This window comes from Eschscholzia californica, unplaced genomic scaffold (genome assembly GCF_041429995.1).
Source record: "Eschscholzia californica isolate CP2 unplaced genomic scaffold, dmEscCali1.0.p SCAF_3, whole genome shotgun sequence".
Taxonomy (NCBI): domain Eukaryota; kingdom Viridiplantae; phylum Streptophyta; class Magnoliopsida; order Ranunculales; family Papaveraceae; genus Eschscholzia; species Eschscholzia californica.
The window spans coordinates 44,997,064-45,023,438 of record NW_028238420.1 but is presented as its reverse complement, the minus strand read 5'-3'; the positions used below and the strand labels follow the sequence as shown (position 1 = coordinate 45,023,438).

General features: G+C 36.5%; 5 protein-coding genes across 7 annotated transcripts; 4 read left to right on the top strand and 1 right to left on the bottom strand.

The window, feature by feature from the left end:
* The first annotated feature begins 6,976 nt into the window (after positions 1 to 6,976).
* LOC147550781 (transcription activator GLK1-like) lies at positions 6,977 to 11,116 on the top strand. Its single transcript, XM_086670247.1, has 6 exons — positions 6,977 to 7,822; positions 8,483 to 8,623; positions 8,765 to 9,145; positions 9,368 to 9,430; positions 9,937 to 10,080; positions 10,661 to 11,116. The coding sequence occupies exons 1-6, from the start codon at positions 7,295 to 7,297 to the stop codon at positions 10,853 to 10,855; spliced, it is 1,452 nt and encodes a 483-aa protein (XP_086526373.1). The 5' UTR covers positions 6,977 to 7,294; the 3' UTR covers positions 10,856 to 11,116.
* A 2,527-nt stretch (positions 11,117 to 13,643) lies between these two features.
* Positions 13,644 to 14,278, top strand: LOC147550780 (uncharacterized). The gene has a single exon (XM_086669582.1). It carries the CDS (start codon positions 13,682 to 13,684, stop codon positions 14,153 to 14,155), a length of 474 nt encoding a protein of 157 aa, XP_086525708.1. The 5' UTR covers positions 13,644 to 13,681; the 3' UTR covers positions 14,156 to 14,278.
* A 3,756-nt stretch (positions 14,279 to 18,034) lies between these two features.
* Positions 18,035 to 19,482, top strand: LOC147550779 (uncharacterized). Its single transcript, XM_086671481.1, has one exon. The coding sequence runs from the start codon at positions 18,138 to 18,140 to the stop codon at positions 19,296 to 19,298; it is 1,161 nt and encodes a 386-aa protein (XP_086527607.1). The 5' UTR covers positions 18,035 to 18,137; the 3' UTR covers positions 19,299 to 19,482.
* A 1,599-nt stretch (positions 19,483 to 21,081) lies between these two features.
* LOC147550778 (protein NUCLEAR FUSION DEFECTIVE 6, mitochondrial-like) lies at positions 21,082 to 23,784 on the top strand. 3 transcript variants are annotated; one of them, XM_086665785.1, is made up of 3 exons: positions 21,082 to 21,459; positions 21,549 to 21,667; positions 22,851 to 23,470. In XM_086665785.1, the coding sequence occupies exons 1-3, from the start codon at positions 21,305 to 21,307 to the stop codon at positions 22,868 to 22,870; spliced, it is 294 nt and encodes a 97-aa protein (XP_086521911.1). In that variant the 5' UTR covers positions 21,082 to 21,304; the 3' UTR covers positions 22,871 to 23,470. The 3 variants fall into 3 exon arrangements, 2 of the variants coding, with proteins under 2 accessions (XP_086521911.1, XP_086521910.1); XR_015236852.1 differs by lacking the exon at positions 22,851 to 23,470 and adding an exon at positions 23,500 to 23,784 and having other exon boundaries at positions 21,104 to 21,459; XM_086665784.1 differs by having other exon boundaries at positions 21,104 to 21,459; positions 23,156 to 23,470.
* Positions 23,785 to 23,999: 215 nt separating this feature from the next.
* LOC147550777 (uncharacterized protein At4g28440-like) lies at positions 24,000 to 25,917 on the bottom strand. Its single transcript, XM_086665783.1, has 2 exons — positions 25,388 to 25,917; positions 24,000 to 24,499 (listed from the first exon to the last, which is right to left on the bottom strand). Exons 1-2 carry the CDS (start codon positions 25,638 to 25,640, stop codon positions 24,309 to 24,311), a joined length of 444 nt encoding a protein of 147 aa, XP_086521909.1. The 5' UTR covers positions 25,641 to 25,917; the 3' UTR covers positions 24,000 to 24,308.
* Positions 25,918 to 26,375: the final 458 nt, after the last annotated feature.

Genomic DNA, 26,375 nt, shown 5'->3' with positions numbered 1-26,375 from the left:
GCATTTCTCCTCATGAAAAACTTTTGGGTTCTCCTCCCAAATTTGACCATCTTCGGGTCTTTGGATGTCTATGCTTTACTAGACGTCCTTTGGTAAAAACAAAGTTAGATTCCCGAGCATCTCCGGGTATTTTCGTCGGCTATCCCCACAATAAAAAAGGATATCGCGTTTTCGACTTGAATTCTCGTAAAATAATCACCTCTCGTGATGTCCTTTTTTACCAAGATAAATTTCCGATGTTGTCTAAACATCCGATCTCTTCTCCTCCTCCTTACCGACCGATGGTCTCCATCCACGATGATGGTTCCTTTAATTTTCCGAGGACATCACCATCGGCTCCTCGTCAAGTCTCTCATCAAGCGTCTGATGTGCCTATAGGCACTCCCTCACGGATTTTCGGCTCTGTCCCTTCCGCTTCGAGTCAACCCGACTCCTCTTCGGGCACTCCTGGGCACCTCACGGACCAAAGCCAGAGCCCGGCTCCCTCCTTCATCGATCACGCACCCACATCTCTAGGGACGCCTCCTCCCGATGGTCCAATTCATCCTTCACGACCATCCCGCAACCGCCGACTACCCACTCATCTCAATGACTACATCTGTCACTCTTACCCGGATTCTAATGTGGTCTACCCTCTTACTCAATATCTAAATTTTGAACAATTCTCGGGTTCTCATCAAGTCTTTCTCAATTCAATTCGGTAATCACAACCGTTGAACCCACTTATTTTTCTCAAGCCGTCAAATCACCTCATTGGCGTGAGGCAATGTCTAAAGAAATTGTCGCTTTAGAATCAAATAACACATGGACCATTACAGACCTCCCTTCTGGAAAAAGGGCCATCGGATGTAACTGGGTCTACAAAATCAAATTCAAAGCCGATGGTTCCATTGAACGCTACAAAGCCCGTCTTGTAGCAAAAGGATACACCCAAATCGAGGGTCTCGATTTTCATGACACCTTTGCCCCCGTCGCAAAGTTAGTTACTGTACGCGTTCTTCTATCAATCGCGTCTATTAAAGGTTGGTCTCTCCACCAACTAGATGTAAATAATGCCTTTCTCCAAGGCGACCTCGATGAAGAGGTCTTCATGAAATTACCTCCCGGTTTCTCCAAACAGGGGGAGTCCAAAGTCTGTCGCCTTCAGAAATCTCTCTATGGCCTTAAACAGGCATCTCGTCAATGGTTCTCAAAATTTTCATCTGTCCTTATCAAGAAGGGTTTCACTCAATCCCTCTCTGACTATTCATTATTTTCTCTCTGCACATCTTCCGTACATCTATACTTTCTAGTTTACGTAGATGATATTGTCATCACTGGAAATGATGAATCCGCCATTTCCAAATTTAAATCCTTTCTCCACACCACTTTCTCTCTCAAGGATTTGGGTCCTCTTAAATATTATTTTGGGATCGAGGTCTCCCGATCCTCCAAAGGCATATTCCTTTGTCAACGCAAATATGCCCTTGACATCATTAAAGACTCTGGTCTTTCGGCATGTCGTCCTTCTCCTTTCCCAATGGAACAGAAACTTCGCATCAGTCCTTCCGATGGTGATCCTCTTCCGGATCCCACCGTTTACAGACGGCTGATTGGTCGTCTTCTCTATCTCACCGTAACACGTCCTGATATCTGTTATGCGGTCAATAATCTTAGTCAATTTCTACAAAAACCCAGCACTACTCACCTTGATGCTGCTCATCGGGTCATTCGTTATCTCAAAGGATCCATTGGTCATGGCCTTCTTCTCTCTTCTTCCAGTTCTCTACACATCACTGGATACTGTGACTCTGACTGGGTTGGATACCCCTCCACTCGTCGTTCTACCACGGGTTACTTCACTATGTTGGGTTTTAGCCCTCTCTCTTGGAAATCCAAGAAACAACCAACGATTGCTAAATCTTCTGCTGAAGCAGAGTATCGTGCGCTAGCACATCTCACTAGTGAGCTTCAATGGCTGAAGTACCTTCTCAAAGATCTTGGCATCACACATTCTTCACCCATGACGGTTCACTGTGATAATAAAGTTGCTCTCCATATCGCCGATAACCCAGTCTTCCATGAACGAACAAAGCATATGAGATTGATTGTCACTTCGTTCGGAAAAAGATCAAAGCAAATGTCATCGCTCCTCGTTTCACACCAACTTATGAACAACTAGCGGATATCTTTACCAAACCACTAGAAGCTGATGCATTCAAGACGATTATTGGCAAGTTGGGCCTCACGTCCCTTTCGGCTCCAACTTGAGGGGGAGTGTTAGAATATAGCAGTTTTGCTATTATGTAAAGTTGTTAGTTATTGTAATATTCATGAATAGGGAAGTTTCCCAAGTTTCCCAATATTCATGAATAGGGAAGTTTCCCATTATTCCTAAATTACTTCTATATGTAAATCCCTTGTAAACCTATAAATACTTGTGTAAATCAATGAATAAAACACACAGAGAAATCTTCTCACATATCTCTCTCTCTTTCTTGTCTTCTCTCTCTGTGTTCAAGCTATTATTATTCAAGAGTTATTTCCCTCTTCACAAAACCAAATATAAAGATCTGAGATTTCTTTTATTCAATCTCTCTAACTACGGAGAAATAAAGAAATTTTTCGGAATGTGAAGTTTTGGGTGGAAACAAAAAAAATTAGATTTTTTTATTTCTCCCAAACAACCAAATCCCTTCGCTGGAGCTCTGGTTTCCAGACGAAACCAGATCTAGTTTCGTTTGGAAACCAGACCAGACGAGTCTGGTTTGTTTGAAGAAACCAGATCTCGTCTGGTTTGCAATCAGACGAGACTGGTTTCTTCAGCACAGATTTCGTCTGGTTTGCAACTAGACGAGCTCCGACGAAGGGGAGGAGCCCCTTCGACGGAGACAGAGAGAAAGAAAAAGAGAAAAAGAGGAGAAAGAAAAACAGAATAGTGAGAGAGACAGAAGAGAGAGAAAGGGGAGAGATAGAAGATGATGAAGTCGCCGGTCGTCGCCGGCAACATCAGGCCGGCGACTCTCTGCCGGCGACTTATAAGGTGCGTTTGGTTTGAGTTTTTTTGGTTTTCCACCGTCTTCCGTGGAAATTTTTCTGCTTTCCCAAAACGGTGGCCCCGCACCCCCTTGCTCCCCTCTCTATCCGTCTCTATATGAGACAGATCAAGATGAAGATATCCGACGATCAAAATTACTTTGCCCACTTTGCATACGAAAATCCTAAGATTTAGGTTTTCAAAGGAAACACAATTCCTACAAATTTTCTCTTAATTTTATTTCACCCCCTCTCATATAAGATTTGATAGGACAAGTACATCATTCTTATCTAAGCATCATCTACTGTGTATGGTTGACCTAACTATTTCCAGCCCGTGAGAACGAATGAAATACTTTTTCTTCATCAGTTTTGTCAAAGTCAAAGAAAACCAATCTTATCCTTATCTGAATAACCAGAGGAAAGGGAAAGGAGTGAAAGAGTATGTAATCTGTGATTTATTGATTACTTCTTTCTCGTGAACTTTGGGTAATGGATTTATCCGTTGATAAGTGTGTTAATTCTTATTGTATTATTTTTCTAATAGGAAATTTGAAATATATTTTGATTGAATGGTCACTTTATATCTTTTAACCGGAAAAATTAGGATTTGAATCTTAACATCTTAAGAAAATATTCTAACTGGAACTAAGGGTACTGGATGTTAATATTAAGGGCGAATTATCATTAAAAAAAAAACAATGGAGACGAAGTGGAAAAGTTATTGTCAACGATAAAATATGAAAATTGAAACGCAGTATATGTTTGGTACAGTTTAGTGGTGAGTATAGTAATTGCTTTAAAACTCAATGAATTTTAAGCAAGCGGAAGCCAAATAATAGAAACATTGAATATGTCAAAACATATCGACCTATATGAAACTTTTCAAGGTTTAGGAAGTGTTGTAGGGTTCTTTTTGTTTTTCTAGCATAGATAACGAGGTCAGATAAGATACCTAACTCAATGTCTAAATTGGACTTGAGCTAAAATTCGAAACGTTTGTAAGTATTAGAATCCAATGTGTGAGTTAGAATAGCCTGATTCAAGCGATGAGAAAAAAAAATACCGCGGATGTGAAACTTTCTTTAACATTTCAGACCGTTGCTCTCAGTCAAGTGTATGGTTGATCTTTCAGAAAAAAAAAAAAAAAAAAAAAAAAAAAAAAAAAAAAAAAAAAAAAAAATGTGTGGTTGATATGTTGGAAAAGAGAAGAAAAAAAGGATGTAGATGCCATTATTAAAAAAGACAAAGGATATTTAATATACCAATATATCTTCTTTGGTTTTCGTGTATATGAATCCAAGAAATCCGACACCATTTTGGAACTTGACCTCCCCTTTCCTCATCTCTCTACCCCCAAAAGTAAGTAAAACATAATTGCAACATTTTATAAAAAAAGGAAAAAAAATTTATTGATGGTGAATAAATGGAGAGACAACGTTAGTAAGGGGAGACAACATTTTAGGTGTATCTATAGTTTAGCTTCCAAATTCCTTTTAGTCCTCTAACTTTTGTTTTAAGAAAATGGCCCCTTCGTCCTCTTCCTTCGTGCCCAAGCTTTTGCTATGAAGAGTGAAGTAGAAACTAAAATAACATAATAGTTAATTTTAAAGAAAGTAAAATGAAAAAAGCAACGAGTGACTTTCTCACTAGTCTAAGCAGGGGGCAGAATCAAGATTTTCAGCTAGCGAAGGCGAACTCAAAGTTATTGTAATTTGAACACATAATAAATTCATAATATGTACAAGCGGCAATTTTTTTTGTAAACACAATCACTTCTCAGTTATGCATCTCACTTAAAATCTCTCTTCTCTCTATAAATTCTTGTCGCCCACCAAAGTCGGTCAAGATTCTGTTTGTTTAGGCCGCACACAAAGTATCAATGTTAATTTCGCAATAGCTTAAGTTTCTAATCGAAGTTTTTCAAATAAATGAAACATAAAAAAAAAAATGTCTCGATGTAATATCGTAAGGGAAAATGTTTTATTCTGCACTTAATGTGCATCCTCAAATCGTTGCGTCTTTCCGATGAGAAAATTGTTGTACCAGTGGTTCGAAATATGAGACTATTTTCCCTACAAATCCTCTAAATTGCTTTCTTTTTGTTCTCATGGCACCCGTCTTTCTTATCGTGAAACTCTATACTTTCCGGAATATTTTTCACAAATATCACATGGACTTCATTTTTTTCATGCGTTTGATAGTTTCCCTCTAACAATCTAATAGAACGAGCTCTTACGACTATTTTCTTGATATATTGAAGGGGCCTATACTAAGAAGTAGATCCATTAAAGTCACATATGCTAATACAACTTGTCATTTTACCAATGGTATGTCGTCGATGTCCGCTCTACGACTGACAAGTTCTCATCTGACAAGTTCTCCCCTTGCAAAAAAAATCTCTCCAATTAATGTCCACTTTTTTTTTTAGTTAATTCCGTTTTGGCTCCCATTTGTGACCAACTCACCGTTTTGGCCCCCGATAAGTGTCCGGCAGTTCGATTTGGCCCCAATTTCTTGGTTGGCCCCAAAAAAAATTTTAACTTCCCCATTTTACCCTCATGGCAACTCTGTAATTAAATTGTTTTTATTTTTATTTGTCCACCTCACCCAGCAATTTTCACATCACCTGTGTCCACCTAAGATATCGTCGAAGAAAGTTGCAGGCCAGCATCTTTTTCCGACAACCTCCATTTTTTTTAATCTTCTTCTTCTCCAACTATCTCCTCCACCTCCTTTCTCTCTCTCCCCTTCTTCTCTGTTCCGAAATATTTTTTCACAAATATCACATGGATTTCATTTTTTTCATGCGTTTGACACAGTTGCCCTTTGAGAATCTAATCGAACGAGCTCTTACGACTATTTCCTTGATATATTGAAGGGGCCTATACTAAGAAGTAGATCCATTAAAGTCACATATGCTAACACAACTTGTCATTCTACCAATGGTATGTCGTCGATGTCCGCTCTACGACTGACAAGTTCTCAGATCTGACAAGTTCTCCCCTTCCAAAAAAAAATCTCTCTAATTAATGTCCACTTTTATTTTGAGTTAATTCTGTTTTGGCCCAAATTTGTGACCAACTCACCGTTTTAGCCCCCCATAAGTGTCCGACAGTTCGATTTGACCCTAATTTCCTGTTTGGCCCCAAAAAAAATTTTAACTTCCCCATTTTACCCTCATGGCAATTTTGTAATTAAATTGTTTTTATTTTTATTTGTCCACCTCACCCAGCAATTTCCACATCACCTGTGTGGGTGTGTCAACCTAAGATATCGTCGGAGAAAGTAGCAAGCCAGCATCTTTTTCCGGCGACCTCTATTTTTTTTTAATCTTCTTCTTCTCCAACTATCTCCTCCGCCTCCTTTCTCTCTCTTCATCTCTCTCTCTCTCCCCCCCCCCCCCCCCTCTTCTCTCTCTCCCCCTCTTCTCTGTTCCGACGAAGGATTTCCCTTCACCGGAAAGAGAAGAGGGGGAGAGAGAGAGAAGAGAGGGAGAGAGAAAAGAGGGGGAGAGAGAGAGAGAGATGAGGGAGAAAGAGAAATATGAAGAGAGAGAAAACATGTGGAGGAGATAGTTGGAGAAGAAGAAGATAAAAAAAAAATGGAGGTCGTCGAAAAAAAATGTCGGCCGACGACATTCACCGATGACATGTTAGGTGGACACAAGTGACTTGGAAATTGCTAGGTGAGGTGAACAAATAAAAATAAAAACAATTTAATTACAAAATTGCAATGACGGAATAATGGGGAAGCTAAAAAAAAAATTGGGGGTCAAACAGAAAATTGGGGCCAAATCAAACTGCCAGACACTTATAGGGGCTAAAACGGTGAGTTGGTCACAAATTGAAGGTCAAAAGGAAATTAACCTTTTTTTTTAATATTTCGGTCCATAAGTCAATAAAACTAGAAGAAAAACAGTGACATCTCATACAAATAGATACAAACAAAATCTCAATAGAAAATCTCTAAAAAACCAAAAACCAACTTGTGGTTCTCATCCAACTCTCCACACTCTATATACACTCCAAAAACTCACACCAATTTGTTTATAAACATTAAATTTCTTCATTATTCATCAATCTTCTTCACATTTTCAGGCAACCCACTTCACAGGAAAACCCAAAACTACTACTACTTGAAGAGATCTTAATTACATCCCATAAACTTCATCTTTTAATCTAGCTCTCTTGTTTTTATTAACTAGCTAGGTTGATATTTTAAGTAGTGGGTAGGTTTTAATTTTTTGAATATACATATTGAAGAGAATTGGTATTAAATGATTGCTGTGAAACCACTGAGAACCTCTAATGATGATATCAGAGAGGTTGAGAGTTATTTGATTGGAGATAGTATTGATGATTTCTCCTGTGCTAGTAGTTTACTCGACGATATTGATTTCGATGATTTGTTTGTGGGTATAGATTATGGAGATGTATTACCAAATTTGGAGATTGACCCAGAAATTCTAGCAGAGTTTTCAGTTAGTGGTGGTGAAGAATTATCTGATGATCAGTTGAACTTGTCATCTTTATCAAACCCTAATGAGAAAAATATCAATGGGAGTAGGTCAAACCAGGAGGAGGAAGATAGAGGTTCAGGGTTAGGCTCGGGATCCGGTTCGGACTCGTGTTTGAGTAGAGAAGATGAAACTGTGAGTAAGAGAGATGATGAAGATTATGAATCAATTAAGAATGATAATAATCAGACATTATTGCAAAATAATAAGGAATCAATAAGTACTAGAAGTAGGAAATCTGTGATTTCTCATAAGAAAATTTCATCACAAGGGAAGAGGAAAGTGAAGGTAAGCTTTGGTCAACCTCCTTTCTGTTTCACTCTCTCTCTCTCTCTCTCTAAAGTACTTCATGCATGTTACACAGTCTCTCTCTCTAGTTATTTAAGGATATCACATCTTTCATGGCATGCAATATGAGTTCATGAAAGTCATGACCCTCATTCATCTAATTCAATCTAAAATATTATGACACTAATTTGTACAGTAGTTTACCAAAAACTTAGAAGCCCGTATGGTTCTAGAGAACAATGAAAGTGGGACGATCCAAGTCTTAGCAGTTATCAATATTGTCCATTATTTTACCAGATCTAACTCTAAAGGGTATATGACTTTGTCATGTGGGAAGGCTACACGAGCGTTACTAAGTATGAGCTCACACCCGTAGTATAGATTTCATACACGCTTTCCCATACGATGTGGAAAATCACATCCTCGCCTCTGGAGACGAACGGTCTTCGGCTCTGATAAGATTCTGACACTCTGTGTTTGAGATTGAGTTTGAGCACGTTAAGTCTGATTTATAGAGGAGATCGACTACCGTATTTTTGTCTCGTCTATGAATTGTCGAGAGACTGGATGTACTCGTATCTCAGGCCCCGAAGATTTAGATGTTTTTCTCTCTCCAACTTAATTGGGTTAGTAATGAGAAATGTTCATATTGTGTCATAGGTGGACTGGACACCAGAGCTGCATAGGCGATTTGTGCAGGCAGTGGAGCAGCTAGGGATGGATAAGGCAGTCCCTTCAAAGATTTTGGAGATTATGGGCATCAATTGTCTCACCAGACACAATATTGCTAGCCACCTTCAAGTACATATTATTGCTACTCCTACATTTTTATTACTTTCTCTCCTTACAATATAAATTTAGGGTTTTAACTAAGACTTTCCAAATCTAAACAATCAGGTTTAAAATTTCATTAGTGCTAATTTCTCATTGTTTGGGGTATAGAAATATAGGTCGCATCAGAAACATTTATTAGTGAGGGAGGCTGAGGCAGCAAGTTGGAGTCAAAGACGACAAATCTACGGTGGAGCTGCAATTTCAAAAGGAAATAATAAGAGACTTGATCATCTTAACCCTTGGATTGCGCCAACAATAGGGTTTCCTCCTCCTACACCAGCTAATTTGATGCACCCACAATATAGGCCGTTACACGTGTGGGGGCATCCATCGGTTGATCATTCATCTACCGTGCCTCAACTTTGGCCAAAACATCTCCTTCATCATTCACCATCTTCACTGGCACCGCCTCATGGGTGGTCACCACCACTTCCTCCTCCATCAAATCCTTCGTCATCTTGGCACGTACCTTCTAGCCATCATCCACAAGTAATTACTCTCATTCCTCCGTAATTTTTTTTTTTTTTGGAAACAGTAAGATACGGATTCGAATTTTGAATTCTCACTAGGACACACATAAAAGTTACCATCAAATTAAAGTGACATTTACTTTCTCTATACGTGTGTCTGTCTATTTTTTTAGATCGAGTGTCTGTCTATTTTTTTAGATCGAATGACTAATTGAGGTGGACATTTTTGTTGTTGGTGTAGGTACAAAATGCTATTAGACCAGGGAGTACTCCATCCTTCCCACCTCAATCAGTAGCAAAAATGGTAACTAAATCTAGTCAATTTAAGGGTTTTTTTTTACTTTTTTTTTGGTTCTTTAACCTCTGACTGGTAATGAAAATCAGTAGACCAGTTTGGGTAGGATTTGATTGACCTTGATTTTAGGGTTTTGGAGTGTTATGTTTGTATGTAATAATATTTCTGAATCTTTTGCTTGTGTCAACAGTCAATCTAGCCATCTAGACTATCTAGTTAGCTCTTGGCATCTTATATATGTTTACTAGCTACTCCTACTATAAGTAGGGCACAAGATGTTGCTCACTAACCTAGCCAATTAAGTACTCAATAATAAACTGCATTAGTGACTAATAAGGGAAATGTAAAGCGCTACAATCGCCAAAATTAAAAAAAAATAGTTGATAAAAGATGGAGACACGACGGGGTGCAATAGTACACCATTATTAAAATGGTGACTCTAATTAAAACTACGAGTACAACTCTGTGAGAGAAAAACATTTTGTGACTAATACACCATTATTAAAATGTCGCAGAGAATGCCATCGTCGACAACAGTAGTCCCATGCATTCCACCACATCACCATGCCACTTACAGAGTAGGTGGTGGCGGCATCCGTCCACGTGGTGCACCTTCAGATCTCCACCACCCTCTTCCTCTTGATCACCTCCTCCAACCTGTAAGTATACTCTCTTTTTTTCTACTTGCTTCTTAATCTTATACTAATAATTCACTTAGCTAATAATTCACTATAAGTTATCAATATGTGTAACTTTATACTGTATATAGATAGATAGATTGTACAGTAAGATAAGCTGACATTGTTTTTCACGTGAAACGAGAACTCGCCATGAAACAACATTATGTGTCTGTGTTGTGGATCCCATGACCTCAATCCATAAGAACATTCATTTGTGAAGTACTTTTAATCGGTTGAGGAACGTCAAAAAGCTAAGCACAGCTCGTGAAATTATTTTGTCATTTTCTCATTTATCCTGCTAAGTTAGAATGACATAAATGACTTAATTTACCCTAGTTTGGAGGTTTTTCTTTTATTTTTCATAGCATGAATCTAGCTAACTCGTGGGATCGAGTTGACTGAATCTGAATTGTCTCACATGAATCTAATTGTCGATCTGACATAGCTTAAGTTCTACTTATTTTAGGTTTACATTGAAGGAAGAAAACATCATTACATTTAGCATAGACATATCATTAATTTTGTGTCATTAATTGGTTAATCATGTATATATGAACAGACAAAGGAGAGGCTAGACTCAGCTATTGGAGATGTTTTATCAAAGCCATGGCTCCCACTTCCTCTTGGACTAAGACCTCCATCTCATGACAGTGTAATGGTGGAACTTCAACTTCAAGGAATTCCCAATATACCACCAACCACAAAAAATACTAGTAATACTAACACTAGTACTACTACTTCTTCAATTGCTTAATTGATCATGATCAATCAGGCAAAACGATGATCGGTCTAGCCAAAACCCTAATTTGACGACATGTCCTAGATATATGTTATTCTCATTTTAGATATTGTAAAGGATTTTATGTATTTTCTTTTGTTCTTTTTGCTGGTTTAAATCATATTATTAATATCATATGCATGCATATCCATGCAAGAATAGTATATATTAACACAACTATGGAGGAACATTGTAATGGGTGATTTGATGAGTTTTTTTTTTGGTTCGATCTCTAAAGCTAGCTCATCCAAAAATCTTGCCTATGATTATAATTTTGTTAGGTTACTGGTTAACGAGTAAGGTTACTCAGGTAGTTGTGGACCTGGGGTTGTGTCACCGCCTCCAAAAGGATATCGTCTTAGATTATATTTAACAAATATACAAGTACAACTGATTGTTGGTGGGGAGTTTCTCCAACACACACGTACACCATACTCTTTTTTCTTTTTTGAAAGGTAGATTATGTCGTACATCATATGACGTTGATATAAGAATAAATCTGTAACTGTCATCTGTCCTAAAGGCCTCAAAATATAAATACTAAGGGAAATGCTAGTGTGCAAAGAATTTTGTCAAAATGCTTGACTTACTGAGTCACTCACGTAAAAGAACAATCTAGATCGTAGTTAAATTTCAAAAAGAAAATGTCTTGCACGGTAATAAAAGTAAATCACAAAATCAAAAATTTTGTCATATTTTTTTGTGCATTTAGCACTTCCCAAACCCTAAATATAATAGAGGACCTCTTAGATTTGAGAGGGGGCGTAACCCGTTTAGTTGAAGAGCCATGTGCATGAAATCTCTCTCTCTCTCTCTCTCTTTCTCTTAGGGTGGACGGAGACAGAGACTCAGGGAGGGAGGGGACCAATAACAACTCGGCAATGGATTTACCCTATAATCCAAGACTATGACCTTCTTAGGTGCCCTCTTCCACACGGCATCAATCTTCTACTCTCTTGGACCGGCCCCGGCCCCGGCCCCCTCTCTCTTTCAATTATTCAAATGAAGTACATTTTCTACTAAAAAAACAAATAGTTTGTCCAAGAAAATGAAGGAAATCCAGTCGCATCCAACCGTCTACATTGAATTCTCAGCTTAATCTTTCTGATTCGAAAGAGAAAAAGTACATTTTATGTTGCTCTCGTACCATGTAAAGTTATTTGTATTGATTGATGTACAATGTATTCATAGCTTTTACATAGTAATTATTTACATGACTAAAAATGCAAATATAGAAAAAATATTGAGGACTATGAATACTAAGAAACCCTAATACGTACCAATATCAGTTTTGTTATGTCAAGACATGTGCAACGTCTGATTGTTTTCATTCTCAGAGTTGTTTCCGCTATAAATTATTCCAAGACGTTATTCCAATATATGTTCAATTGGTTATGGACTCACTATTTGAAGTCTCTCATTGTACTTCATTGTCTGATGTATCTTAATGGTATGTTTGGTTGCAGGATTCCTAAGTAAGATTCCTATCAAAAGTTGAATTTGGTAGGAATCATGAATCCTTGGTCTGTTTGGCTACCAAGAATCCTAGGACTCTTGAATCCTAAGGATTCCTAATTCCAAAAATTGTATTGGACCAAAATCCCACCTTACCCCCTAGGATTTGCTAGGATTTTGAATTAATGAACCTATATTTCAAATTTAAAATCAACAAAAAAATATTTCCTTCCACAAAATCATTATTTTTTTTCAAGATCATTATTTTTTTTTCAAAAATCATATTTTTTCTAAAGACTTTTAAAAATACTCAAATAATAATAAATCATAGAATTCTTAGTTGCCAAACAAGCCAAAAAATATTACTAGGATTCATGAATCCGTGGAATCATGAATCCCAAGGACTCATGAATCATGATTCCGCCATCCAAACACACCATAAGTTCTTTTCTTAAGATTTTTGCCTACTCCATTGTTGCTTATTAACTCAAGTGGCCACTATATTTGACAAGACTAAACATAATGTTAATACTTTTTACTTCATAGGCTAAAACAGTGTCTGCAACAGTCCTCTATGTTTCATACCCATTTCCAATTAATTATGAGTTGAATGTTTGTCATTTAAGGCACAATGAGAATTACTAAGAGCAAGTTCAACAACAACTTGTCTTAGACAGAAAAAAATCATTTTGTCAACCCAAAATTTTAAGCCTCAGTTCAGCCTCAAAAATCATCTCCAAGTGTCAGCATGTGACTAGGCCTAAAATTTGTGCATGCGGGAAATGCGTGTGTGAATTTCTTGTGTTCGTGCGATCTTTTGTACATGTGAAACACGTGTGTGAACTATTATCGAAATAATTTTTTTAAAACAAAAATTAATTAGATTTAATAAAAGAAGCGAAAAACTTACTAGATTTTAGAAAAATAATAGTATTTTGAAAAAAACAAAAACTAAATAGTTTAAAAAAAAATATATGACGGAGCACATTCAACGGCCAGCAAAGGAGCTCACATGACCGTTGGGAAGTCCCCAACCATCATGTTACTGCCACTGAAGGCATAGGTTGGGGTTCAACCTCGAGCGACTCCCACTGGAGGCGCCGGCTGAAGCCAAAAATTCAAATTTTGGGCCTAAGCAGACGCCCACTGGAGGCGCTCTAAGCTCATAGCGAAAGCTCTGGTGAGGTACATTAATGGAAAGGGCTAGATAAGTGGCGCCTTAAGACAACTGCTAGGCTATTTCTATAGGCACCTTTGCTAGTCTTTCTTTTACACCCAAAATGGTCTATCCACTACCTGAACCACTGATTCTGAAAGAAATCCAGAAAGTGGAAGAGAGATAAAATAATGGAAGAAACAAGATGGGAACAGAGATTTCATGCCCTAACTCACCTTCTAACACACCCCACAAACACCCCATCTCTTCATTCTCAGCTATTCATCTCTACCCACATCCCATGCTACCTCAATTGGGACTACCCACCTTTTCTCTGCAACAAAGAGACCAACAATTTTCCCTCTCTACTTCTCAAATGGAGTTTTTCTCTTTACTTGAAAAGGGTATCTAGATTGGGTTTTCCTGAAACTTCATGGCGTTCTAAATGCCCATTTCAACAACCTCCACCATTGATATTTGCTAAAGGGGTAGAAGCACCATTAAAGTGGGGAGAAGAAGAGAGAAAAGAGTATTTTAGGAAGAGATTAAGAAGGAAAAAACTTGGTAATAACATTAATCCTTTAATCCCTTTTTTAGTCCCAAATATTATGTTGTTGTCACTTTTGAAATTGAAACCCTTTTCTCTTGATGATTATCAATACTAATAGTAATTCATTTCAATTCTTAATTGGGTTTTTGTTTGTTCTTGTTGCTATTGTTTTGTAATATTGAGACATCTTGTAAATAATCTTTTAATTATTATGGAATTAGTGATGGTTGGGAATCAATCCATGGCTTGCTTGATTAATGACTGTGGTTCTTTGATGAAACCCGCCTAAACTATGACTACGATATCAATTTGTTTTTATAGAACTGTCTGTGCCCTGCGGACACCGGTCATACCCTTGTTGTTCTCTTATATAAATCCTAATACTAAGACTTTTTTTTTGTTGAGGGCTAATACTAAGACTTGATACACACAAATGATGGACATTTTTATAGGCTATTCTATTGGAAAATCTAGCACCTCTCTTTCGGAAATTTGCACTAAGATCTTTTAGTAATATGATTATAGTGCATCTGAATATTGTCATCTGACAATTGCTTTTAAAGTATCCGTCCAGATAAATAAAAATGTACCAATATGCATAAAATTAGTATATATCTGAGACGTTATTATGAGTATAAGAGCATATAGTAGCTATGTTATATAACTAGTCACGTACAAATCCACCAAGTAAGTTACATTAGGTAAAACTTGTCTAAGGAGCCAGACCTACAAGAATACTGATAACAAGGATGTTAATGAATTTTGATGTTAATGGTACTCAATATCCGCCTCTTTCTCATCATAAAACCTCTCCATTGTTTCTTTCAAGCCAAGTTTTCTATGTGGTCCACCAAATTGATATGGTTGTGTTGATAATCCTTTTGGGAATAAGTTTGTTTACATTGTTTGATTGCTATTCCATTACATAAAGTTGGAGATTCGTTAACAACTTATGAGCGCGACAAATATTATAGATTTGTATAGAATTGTAGAATACGTATCTTTGTGTTTCATAAATATGTTCGAAACTCACCTCCTTATTCTCAAACAATTTAAAGTGAAAACAAAAACTCAAATATGACCCCCTTCTTTCCTAATTCTTGCCCTCATTTTACTCAAAAAACATCTTGAGATAGAAGTAACCATGAATTATCAAGTTTGAAGTGATGATATGAATTTTTGGTTACTCTAATCAAGGAAGGAAATTGGGGAGCTTTCTAATTTCTGGGCTGGCAAAAGAAGAAGAAGACTTTGATTGCAATTATTCAGGTTGGACTACATAGTATACAAAACACATTCTCCGCCCATCACGCCACAAACTATCTTTCCATTAAATTGAAGTGGAAAAGATGAAAGAAAATTTTTCATTCTATAGTGGTCAACCAACTATTAATTAGTTTGAGCAACCATAGATTAGGTGGAAATTGACTCGTGTTTTTCTCTACTTTTTCTCTTTTTGAAATTCTCGTTACGAGGAAAAAGATGGTCTTGAGTCCCACTTAGTGTTCTGACTTTGTGTGAATCGTTTGGAGGGTCTCAACAGAACGATTGAGTCCAACTCAAGTCTCAAGTTAAAGATAATTTTTTGGGGTGTAAACAGCTCGGTTATTCGATAAAATGAATTAACTAAAGCATTTTGTGGTTTTAGTGGGCAAAACCGCAGAATCACATTCCTCAAACTTATATCACAAAATGTTCATCCATTAGAAAAAATATTGTTGGTTTTGTGTTATTACATGATACATCAAAGAGGGACCAATAGGAAGGTCAATGTTGTTACATCATATTGATAAAATATGATCACATCAAACTATTTTGAGAGTTAGTACATGACATAATTAAATATTACAACATTGTAAAGTGCAGAAGTGAGTTTACACTTGAAAGGTCAAGATCAAAGACTTTAATTTATAGATTAGAGCCCAATAAATGGTAATGGAAGAAGAAGAAAATCCTATCTGCATCAATTTAGTTGGAAAGGAAGATAAAAAGGACTTGCCCCTTTTAAAGGTCAACAACATACCCAACCCATACAACATAAACCATCTTGAATTTCAACCAACCTATGAAAACCCACTAAAAGAGTTTGAAAATTTTGTAGTGTTAACTTAAAGTCATTGCCATTATCATTATATCAATCCTTCTCGTTATTTATTTTTTGATAACTTTTTTGTATATCTTTTGATAACTAATCCTTCTCTTTATTGAAAATGAGAAGAAAGAAACGACTATTTCAATCAGATAATTATGTAAAAATTAGAGAATTTTTGTTTAAGAAATCCAGACAACGAGAATAACCAATATCAGTTTCCAACCACTATCTAGTTCAAACTATGTACAGAAATTAGTTGGATAGTTTGGATTACTCCAGGAACACTAAAATATGTCACGTATTAACATCTCGCTATAATATACAAGTAGGATTATTCGAATAAAATAAGTGTTTAACCACGGAAGAAGCTAGAGCATGTTGGCACAACCTCCTACTTATAGTTTCCTTTTTTCCGGTTATTTTATAGAATTGGACTCCTAATGAAGATGCAGCCATATGAGGTCGAAGATGAGCTTTCTAGCTAAACTACAAGGATAGAGAGCTCAATTTTTTTTCACTTGAACTAGCTTTGCAAACTCCAAAGAGAGCTATAGAGCATAGAGAGAGAAAGCTTGAGAGAGCGAGAGAGCACATGGGGGCGTGCACTAAATGCCATTATTTACATGCCCCACAAATCCAAATTAAACTCTCCACAATCAACGCCAAAATTTTAGGTCCCTACACACTTTCTATTTTGTGAAATGCTACTTCTCTCAAAATTCTTGCCAGATCATACCCCTAGTGATGATGTGGCATGTCCAGAGTAGAAAATGAGTATGTCACGCCATCTTTCCGAACATGATTGGGCAAAACATACTAACCAAATAGCGTCATTTTCCATGTTTTACTATACAGCCAAATTCCTAACTTACCATTGGAAAATATTCAACATTTGTGCTTAGAATATGGCTCGAGAATGACATGACATGTCCAGAGTAGAAAATTGGCATACCATGTCATCACTCAGGCCAAATCTCGAGCAAAATACTTGAGTCGTGTAGCACAATTGAATGTTAATTCACGATTAACAATTACTCATTATCTCGATGAAATGTTGATGCGAACATCTATATCATAGAAATATTTCAATTACTCTGAGCATTATATTGAAGATTAGTTAACCCAATGGCACTTGATCTTATAAATTAGAGGATTACCAGAGTATCAGACTGTACTCTATAGTTTTTCATGATAATGTGAGGTGGTGGTGCTAAAATTCATGAACAAACCTGACACTCATCCCTGTAAACACTTATAAAAATATCAATTAAAATTTTCACACTTCCATCACTATGAGAAAGTAAGGAATAAAATCAGCCTTTTTCTCACTTGAGGAATTATAAATTTATAGTGATGGGCATGAGTACTATGTGGACAGCTACTCAAAAAATTAAAATAAATATATACTTTTTTTTATTAGAAGACAATGATTCTGAGAAGGACAAACTAGATCTAGATATTGTAATTGTATAGATATCGATATATTTAGTGCATTTATGTCTTTTAGATTAAGAATGTAATGGTGTGATGTTGTGACGGATTAGATCAGTCTGAACTTGTCAGAGTCGAAATATACACATAGGTGGGAATAAGTAAAAGACAACCATTAATATGGGTTGGTGAAGAGTTTAGTCCCTTATTAAGATTAAGTTATCCACTTAGATACCTAGTAGGTGGAATAAAAATGACTATAATGAAGAGGTTTTGATAGACCACCTAGAGAAACTTCTTATTCAATTTCCCTCTAGTAAGTTATAATAATTTAAACGAAACTTTCATCAAAAAAAAAAGTTATAGTAATTTTATGAAGGGACCCATACTCATTAGTTGCTCTCATTGCATGTTTCTTACTTTAGTGAGAGAAAACATAAATTTAGTAAGTATAGTCTATTACTCTATTTAAAGACTTGGATTCATCACATTTCTTCTCCACAAAAACTCAATACCCCTTTCTTTCATACCCATTTGATAATTCTTCTTAGTTTTATCATACTCACTCACTCTCATGGCTTCTTCTAGCCTAATTCTCTCTCTAGTCTTCCTTCTATTTCTCATGTCTTCTCTCCAAATTCAAGCCAGAGATAGTCATTTCTTTAGTAAAGTCACCCGTTCCGACACCGACACCAATACCAACACCAATATCAGTAGCAACAACAACAACAACAACAATAAGGAGAAGGAGAACAATACCAACAACAAGAACACCAAGAATGTTCAAGTTTCACCTCAGAATGAGCAAGAATTCACAAAGCAAGAGAATCATAATGGTTATGGCCTTTATGGTCATGGCTCTGGTCAATTCCCTCCATCTACTACCACTAACACCAACACCAACAACAACAACAACAATGAAGAAGAACTTGAGCATATGACTTACTCAGAGCTCCCAGAGAACACCTCGAACGATGAGTTTGATACTACTCCTACAACTGATACCCAAGAAGGCTACCATAATTTTAACAATAACAACCAGTATGGGACTAAACAATACAGTTTGAGTGACACAAGGTTTGCTGCTGATAACAATCAAAACAACAACTACAATGGGAACCAACATAGTCAAGGAATGAGTGACACAAGATATAGCGATAACAACAACAACAACAACAACAACAACAACGAATTTTACCAGCACAAAGAGCAACAAGGAATGAGTGACACTAGGTTTAGTGATAATAGTCCGAACAACGTCAACAACAACTGGAACCAACATAGACAAGGAATGAGTGACACGAGATATACCGATAACAACAACAACAACAACGAATTTTACCAACAGAGAGAGAAACAAGGAATGAGTGACACAAGGTTTTCCGATAACTACAACAACAACAACAAGCTTTACCAGCAAAAAGAGCAACAAGGAATGAGTGACACAAGATACCTAGAAAATGGCAGGTACTATTACTATGGTGCTAATCACAACGAGTATTATAACCGTAACAGCGGATTATACGGGCAAACTGCAACAGAACAAAACCAAGGTTATGGTACAAAACCTTCATACTCAACGACGAATAACAATGAGCAAGAACTCAACAATGGTGGTTACAAATATGGTAACAATGGTAATTCATTTAACCAAAACAACAATTACATGAATCAAGGAATGAACACCAATGATATGAACCAAGATGAGGGTATCCAAGGAGAATATATCCCCTAAAAGGAGCATCATAAGTATTAGTAAATTTACATATACACAAGGATAGAATTGGCATTGAGATTTCAGCCATATAAATTATGATGATGATAATATGTATCTAGTATTTTTATATTTCATGGTCATGTGATGAAGATGTCTAATATTGTTTGCTAGTGATGTTGCTTATTTACTTGCATTTTGATCATATATTGTTTCAATTTTACGCTTAATCTTTTCGAATAATTAAGTATCAAATGCTTGATTTGGGTGTTTTTATATTGATCTTTATGTCCTGAGTAATGGGGATAAAAAAAAGGAGTATCATAAAAAAATGTGTATAATTAAAGCTTGCTTTGCTTTTCTTCTACTTTTATTTTTGAGACTGCTTTAGCTAGCTAGTTGATTCACTTTTAAGTACTAATTGACAATCTAATATTAATACTAGTACTATTAGAAAGAATTTTGATTCTTAGAGCTAGAAGATCATTCTTGATTTTCTACCCAAGTTTCAGTATTTTTGTTACCCTGTAATTCTAGTCTTGTTTGATGCAGCATTTTATACTGTCATTGAGGGTTTAGAGTATAAACATTCGGGTACGAATTTCACTTGGACCTAGAAGATAAATTCCTAAATAAACCAAGTAACATCTGAGCCCGAATTCTTGTCACACCGGTGATATATCAAATATTCTTTCAAAGCCCCAGATGCAGACAAAGGGCCCATTTCACGGGTCTTTAACAGTTACGGCTAAAAAGACGTATTTTGCACCATAGAGTGTACAAATTTCTCATTCAAATATTCTATAGGTTCGAAGTTACTTTAACAAAACAATATATTCGACATATGACCTATTCTTTTTTACTTTTTTTTTGTTCGACCACCATTAGTTGAAAAGGAAGTCTTGGATATTGACTTATAAAAAGTAGTTATTTTCAATTAAGTGATACTAACAAAAAGATAATGAAAAACTTTAATGAGAAATATAAAGAATCCAAGGAAAATATGAATGGGAGTCATTATGATGTTGGAAAACAAGAAAAAAGGGTAGTGAGGATAAGAGAAGGAGAGAGAGTAAAGAATAAGTAGAATAGAAGAGAGTGATAATTCGTTTTCACCTATACTTTTCCCCTCCACCTCAACTTTCCACCAATCTCGCCACTTTCGACTATCAAGTTTCTTTTGACCATACTTGTCCCTAAATATTACATATGTTCATGGTCTCCCTTTCTAAGATTTCCTACTTTGGTGGGGTGCATATTATGCTCATATTAAGAACATAAGTTGCTTTCATAAAGTTTTGTTTGGAAACATTAGAACTTGAGAAATAGATTAGTCTGAGGCAATATTTTCTCGTGAACTAGTTTGCGGCAAGTGTTACGTCTAAAGGGCTTTAACATTTTCAATTTTAGTCATTACTAAGATGTTCTTGCCCAAGACCTTAACCCGCTCTGACTCAAGATGTTCTTGCACGTTCAGAAATGAGTCTTAACCCAGTAACCCACTAACGTCCACGACCTGCTCCTTTTGGGTATTGGACCCAAATACACCCCTAACCTAGCCGACTAGTTTTGCCATTTCGACTTTAGTTAACCCATCATGTTGCCAGTCACCTCGTAAGACTTTTTAGATAACACTCACCTGAAGCGCTTAATTACACTACTGGAAAGTTGTCTAGAATATATGTACATGTCTTAAATACATTTCATCGGCACATAATTTTCGTATTGATTAATGAGTATGCCGAAAACAATACTCAAATTTCGGCTAGACAATAAAATAAGAAATTCCATTTCTCTTAAATCTCTAGGTCATCCTCTTAGCCCTTAGGAGAGCAATTCGTGTTTGGTTGATAGATTTACTGAGTGTGAAGGAATTCCAAATTCCCATAGACAAATTTCAGGGGAACTTAATTCCAGTTTCGTTTGGAAACCCGATAGTCAAAACTTCTCCCTCTCTTAGTCTCTTTTGCCCTCTACTCGAAACCCCAAAAAGGTCCTCCATTATCGACCAAATCTGAACTGAAACCATGACCATCTCCGGCGCAGGCGTCAGGTCCGTCATCCGCTCCGCCTCCTCCATCCGAAGTGCAGCGGCGAGATTTTCTCATGAAGCCAAATCCAAGTCTTCTCCTTCTGCTTTTGGCTTCTCCAAGCAAAAACCCCTTTCTCAGCGAACTTTTAGGTATTGATTTTCCCCATTACTTGAAGAAATCCCCAATCTTGAGTTATTATTGTCTGTTTGAAATTCAATTTTCGTTCTTGATTTTGAAGGTCTCCAGTTGAGTTAAGTTGTTGCGTGGATTCATTAATGCCATTTCACTCAGCTAATTCTTCTGCTTTATTGATTTCAAAGCTTGGAGTTACTCGCCAATTCGCTTGGCTTCTTGAAGGTAATAAGAACTTATTATAAGTACTTCAGTATATTGATTGATTAGTTATTGATCTTCAATCTTGATTTTGATTATGAAACTGACCCTCAATCTTACATACCCATGTTTAAGTTTGCCCTAAAACACAACAAGTTACAAGCTTTTTGAAGTAGTTTGTCATGATTGAACTAGTATTGAGTTTTTCATCAATGTCAGTGTTTAAAAAGTTTAGATGATTAAGTGAGAATCTTCAGTCAAAATGTCTTCCAAGTTTTAACAATCCGAGTTGTTTGTTTGTATTGGTCCGCATAATTTTAAGAGAGTATGAAACCCGTGAAGACTCAACCTGAGACACGGAGGGTAGAAACCAAGTTTGTGACTGCTCCAGCCAAGGGTTGTTGACGTTTATGATCCGAGATGCTTCATATTATCTGTATTTATTAGGGTTTTTCTTAACTGTCTCTATGCGTTATTTTCCTAAGACAGATTGTTCAGTTACATTCTTTGGTAAGTCCCCTTTTCTATAGGATTTGATGATTAGGTAGAGTAGATGACTGCATTTCGAGTACTACACTAGGAACCCGAAAGGTGATTAGACATTTTAGAGCAAGGATATCACCATAGTCATGCACATGCACGATTCCTTTGATCTCCATGTCTCCCTTCGATATACTTATTGTTAACATATCTTGTGTATTTGAGATGAAGTTTAGAACCTTGCAATGTGTATAAACTTAAATCGACATTGTTACTGACTTACGGGTAGAGTCTCAAGTTTTTGTCTTTTGAGGTGGTAGACCTCTGAAGAAGTTTAATTTCGTAATACTTTTGAGAATTTGAAAACATGGACTATTTTTCGTCATTTGTATGTTTTTCTTAACACCGTAAGGAATATGAGACAACTTACAAAGCAAAATAGTGATAGCTAATTTTGGATTTTATAAAAGCTCTCCGCTTGGTTAGTGAGTAATTAAGAATTTGAACATCTTAGACCTTAAATGTGTTAAACATTATGATTATCTCATTAGATCCAAGTTATCTAATTAGCACTTTTTGGTAGTACGTTTTGTATGTGTCTTCAAGTTGCACATTGTCTTGTTAATTTGTCGTGTGGTGATTTTGAACATGATGATATGAAATATAAGAGTTGAATATATTAATGTTTCATTTGAATCAAGCTTTGTATTTTGCGTATGTTTTTCAGCTTGCATTGATGATTTGTGAATCGTGATGATAGTCCCACTTAAAGCAAATTTTATATTTGAAAGTCCTCCACCGTATCAAAGTAACAGTACACGAGTTAGAAGTGTTGAGTGAACTGGAAGACATTCAATTCTGTTTATGAGTTTTCGTACCTAGAACTTTTATGGCACGACGTTTTTTGTTTTCCTCTATAAACTTTTACAATAGATATGGATTTTAGAACAACAAATTGGATTATTGGTGAAATAATTTTTGGATCAGACTTGAGATGTATTTGAACAATTACTGATTTGTTGCATTTAACAGCTTCCGTTGATGATGTATGACGAATGACCCATCGCTACAAGCAAAAGTTAGTACACAAGTTTGACGAAATAATCTGAGAACGAGCTAAATTACTAGTTTTGTTAGGTTTCATTTAATGTAGATGAACTTGTCATTGTTCTTATTATATGGTTGTTCTTGTTCATTTGCTTAAGTTCCTTAGATGTAAGAGAAATTGGATAACTTTTACTAAGATTCAAGAGTGATCAAATTGATAAACTAAACTCTTATGGTTAATTCTAGTCTGACACGACAAGAGAACATTCTGATTTTTGAAATAATATGGCATTCTTCCTCTGTTTGTGACTTGCACCTTTTGTTTGTAGGACTGTGATGACCCCATCTTTTCCCATACGATCTAGATGTTGGGAGCTCAAATTTTGAGGGCAAGGACTCTTCTCTTTTTTCCCATAAATAGCACAAAGAACTCCTGAGATGACGATAGGAGAGCGAAGATCGTACTTCCTGTACTTTCCCTTGAGTCTTTTATTAAGTTTGGTTGTTTTGGACTGGTCATGCAAAGCAGCCTAATTATACTTGACGAAATTGAGCTGAAAATCTACTTTTGTGTTGTTCTTGGTTAAGACATCTCAATATCTTTTTACGCTTGACCTTCTTGTTCAATTTTTTTTTTTCGCGAAGTTCAAACCGAACAAAATCCTTGAATAGACAGCTCAAGTGTTAACCCTAAAAGAGTTAATGGATCCTTTTCGTCATGTTGGCAAAATCTGCTCATTTTGTGGAAATGGAAAATAACTTCACCTTCAGACAGTCAAGCAAATCAAACAGCAGATGAACAAAATACTATCAAAATTGGCAAACGGAATTTCAAACCAGAGCTCGGCAAAGTTAAAATACCATAACAAAATAGGTTCTTACTATTATTAACATGAGATGAATATGCTTACCCAGATCAATCAGAGTACTATACCAATAAAAATGTATCACTGATTCACTGATTCACTTCTTTACTTCCCAACAGACCCAAAATGGCACTTAAAACCCAACCTTGTTTTTAAATAGTTATACTAGTTACTTCCAGCAATATACCTATATACCGACTCCAAGATATCAAGTTACCATGGAAAAACAAAAAAAGGTGGGCAAGAATCCAAGGCATTGAGATGTGAACAAGTCATCCTTCCACAACGTCTACTAGCTCGTACTCGACCAAAGAGAGATTGTTATCTTCATTCGCTGTGAATTTTGCAGGTTCTGTAACCTCAACACGGCCCCATTTGTCAACTGCAAGCCTCATCGAGCCCTTAAACATGTCAATCTTTGCATTCCTCAAAATAACAGTAGCTCCTGGCTTCACCAAATCAACTGCCATAAAGATAATACATATATTATAATTATAACTTAACTAAAACACAACGCTAAATTTCTAGGTTACAACATCGAATAGAAAGAGAGGGAGTGAGAAAAAAATTGTTTCTCAAGTGGAGTGTTTTAAAAGCATATAGGAACTTGCTGCTTATGTAGCGAAAATGTTTTCACGATAGTGCAAAGGCAACTTCTTATGGGCAGATAGGATTGCGCACCAACTTCTATTCGACTACGGTGTCAGCTTCCAACTAGAGTTTGACAAGCATCTGCCATAGCTATTTGGGGTAAGAATATGTCGAATCTATTTGGGGTAGATTGCACTACATTGCAGATACAATTACAACCAAATGTGTGAAATGAAGTCCGATACAAAAAACAAAATCCATTTTATCAAAAGGTTAGCATGCTTAAAAGGGGGTATGAATTCGTGTCTCGAGCACAAGACCTAGAGGGCGGAACCCAACTTCGTAATCTTTCCAGTCAAGGGTTGTTGATACAAAATCCAAATTTGGGTACCCTAACCTAGAGAGATATATGTAGGAAGACCACAATCCACATTTAAGATCTAAGAGAAGATGTTTGAACATCAAAGTATAGTAAGCATACAAACTTTAAACAAGTTATTATATCTTGGTGACTCTAAATCATTTTAGTAAGAGACAACAGTAAAGAAGCTAGGGTTTCACATTTCAAATTCACAAAACCCCATAAAGGGTTCTAGGAAATCAAAATTCTTAAACCAAACGCAATAATGGGCGAAGTCATTTTTTGCTTGATACCCAAAACAGAAAAACACCATTTCCATAGATAAAACCTAAATCATGATCACGAATTTACAGATTAAAATGGAACGTAAGATGAGAGACAGAGATTAGGGTTTTATACCTTGCTCGTTTCGAGCAGTGAAAAGAATAGTACCAGTCTCATCTCCGATAAGGCATTCAGAAATACGATTACTAGAGCGGGTATTCTGAATTCCAATCCGACCTTTCTGCGGCACAGCTTTGGAATTAACGACCTTAACAGTGAGGTTATGACCGGAAGTTCCAGGTTTCAACTGATCGACCTTCACAAATACTGGCTTCCTTTTCCCGCCGGTTTGCTGTGTTGTTGTTGTTGGTGTGGCCGTTGTTGCCATTGCTGATTAGAATTCACAGAATCGTAAAATGAAGAAGCAAAAAACCCCAGAAGAAGATGAAAAGCACAAACTAAAGAAACCCTAGAATAAATGAATAAATTCTCCGACTGAAAACGGATGGGTCAGTATTTAAAGTGAAAGTCTCCACGATTCTTCTTCCCTCTGTGTTTAGAGTCAACGCATCCGTTCCACTTCCCCGCACTATAAGACCGTTCCTTTCGTGGGGCTATTTTTTAGGAAAAAATGGTAGGGAAACCACAAAGATCATATAGACTTTAGGGAGAAATCTCGCGTGATTCTTTTGTTTTTGTGTTTTGGATAATTCTAAGCCGCTGCTTTGGAGAATAAAAAAAATTCTCCGGAGAATAAATTCTCGAAGGAATCCAGATTTTTTTGAAAGTTCTCCGGAGAATAAATTTTTATAGGGAATACAGAATACATTTTTTTTGAAAGTTCTCATCCATCTCATATGTTCTCTCTGCCACTTCATCTTCTCGCCACCTCATCATCTTCTCCGGCGAAGATCGTCGGTCGGCGACCTTCAAACATTAAAAAAAAAAATTAAACTTTTTTTTTCTATCTCCTCTCTCACCAATTTTTTTTCCTTTCCTAACTGTTCCGGTCGGCGACCTTCGCCGGAGAAGATGATGAGGTGGTAGAGAGAGGTGATGAGATGGAGGAGCCTTTTTTTATAGCATCTTCTAAAATTAAAAGCCCCTTAGCAATAAAAAAAAC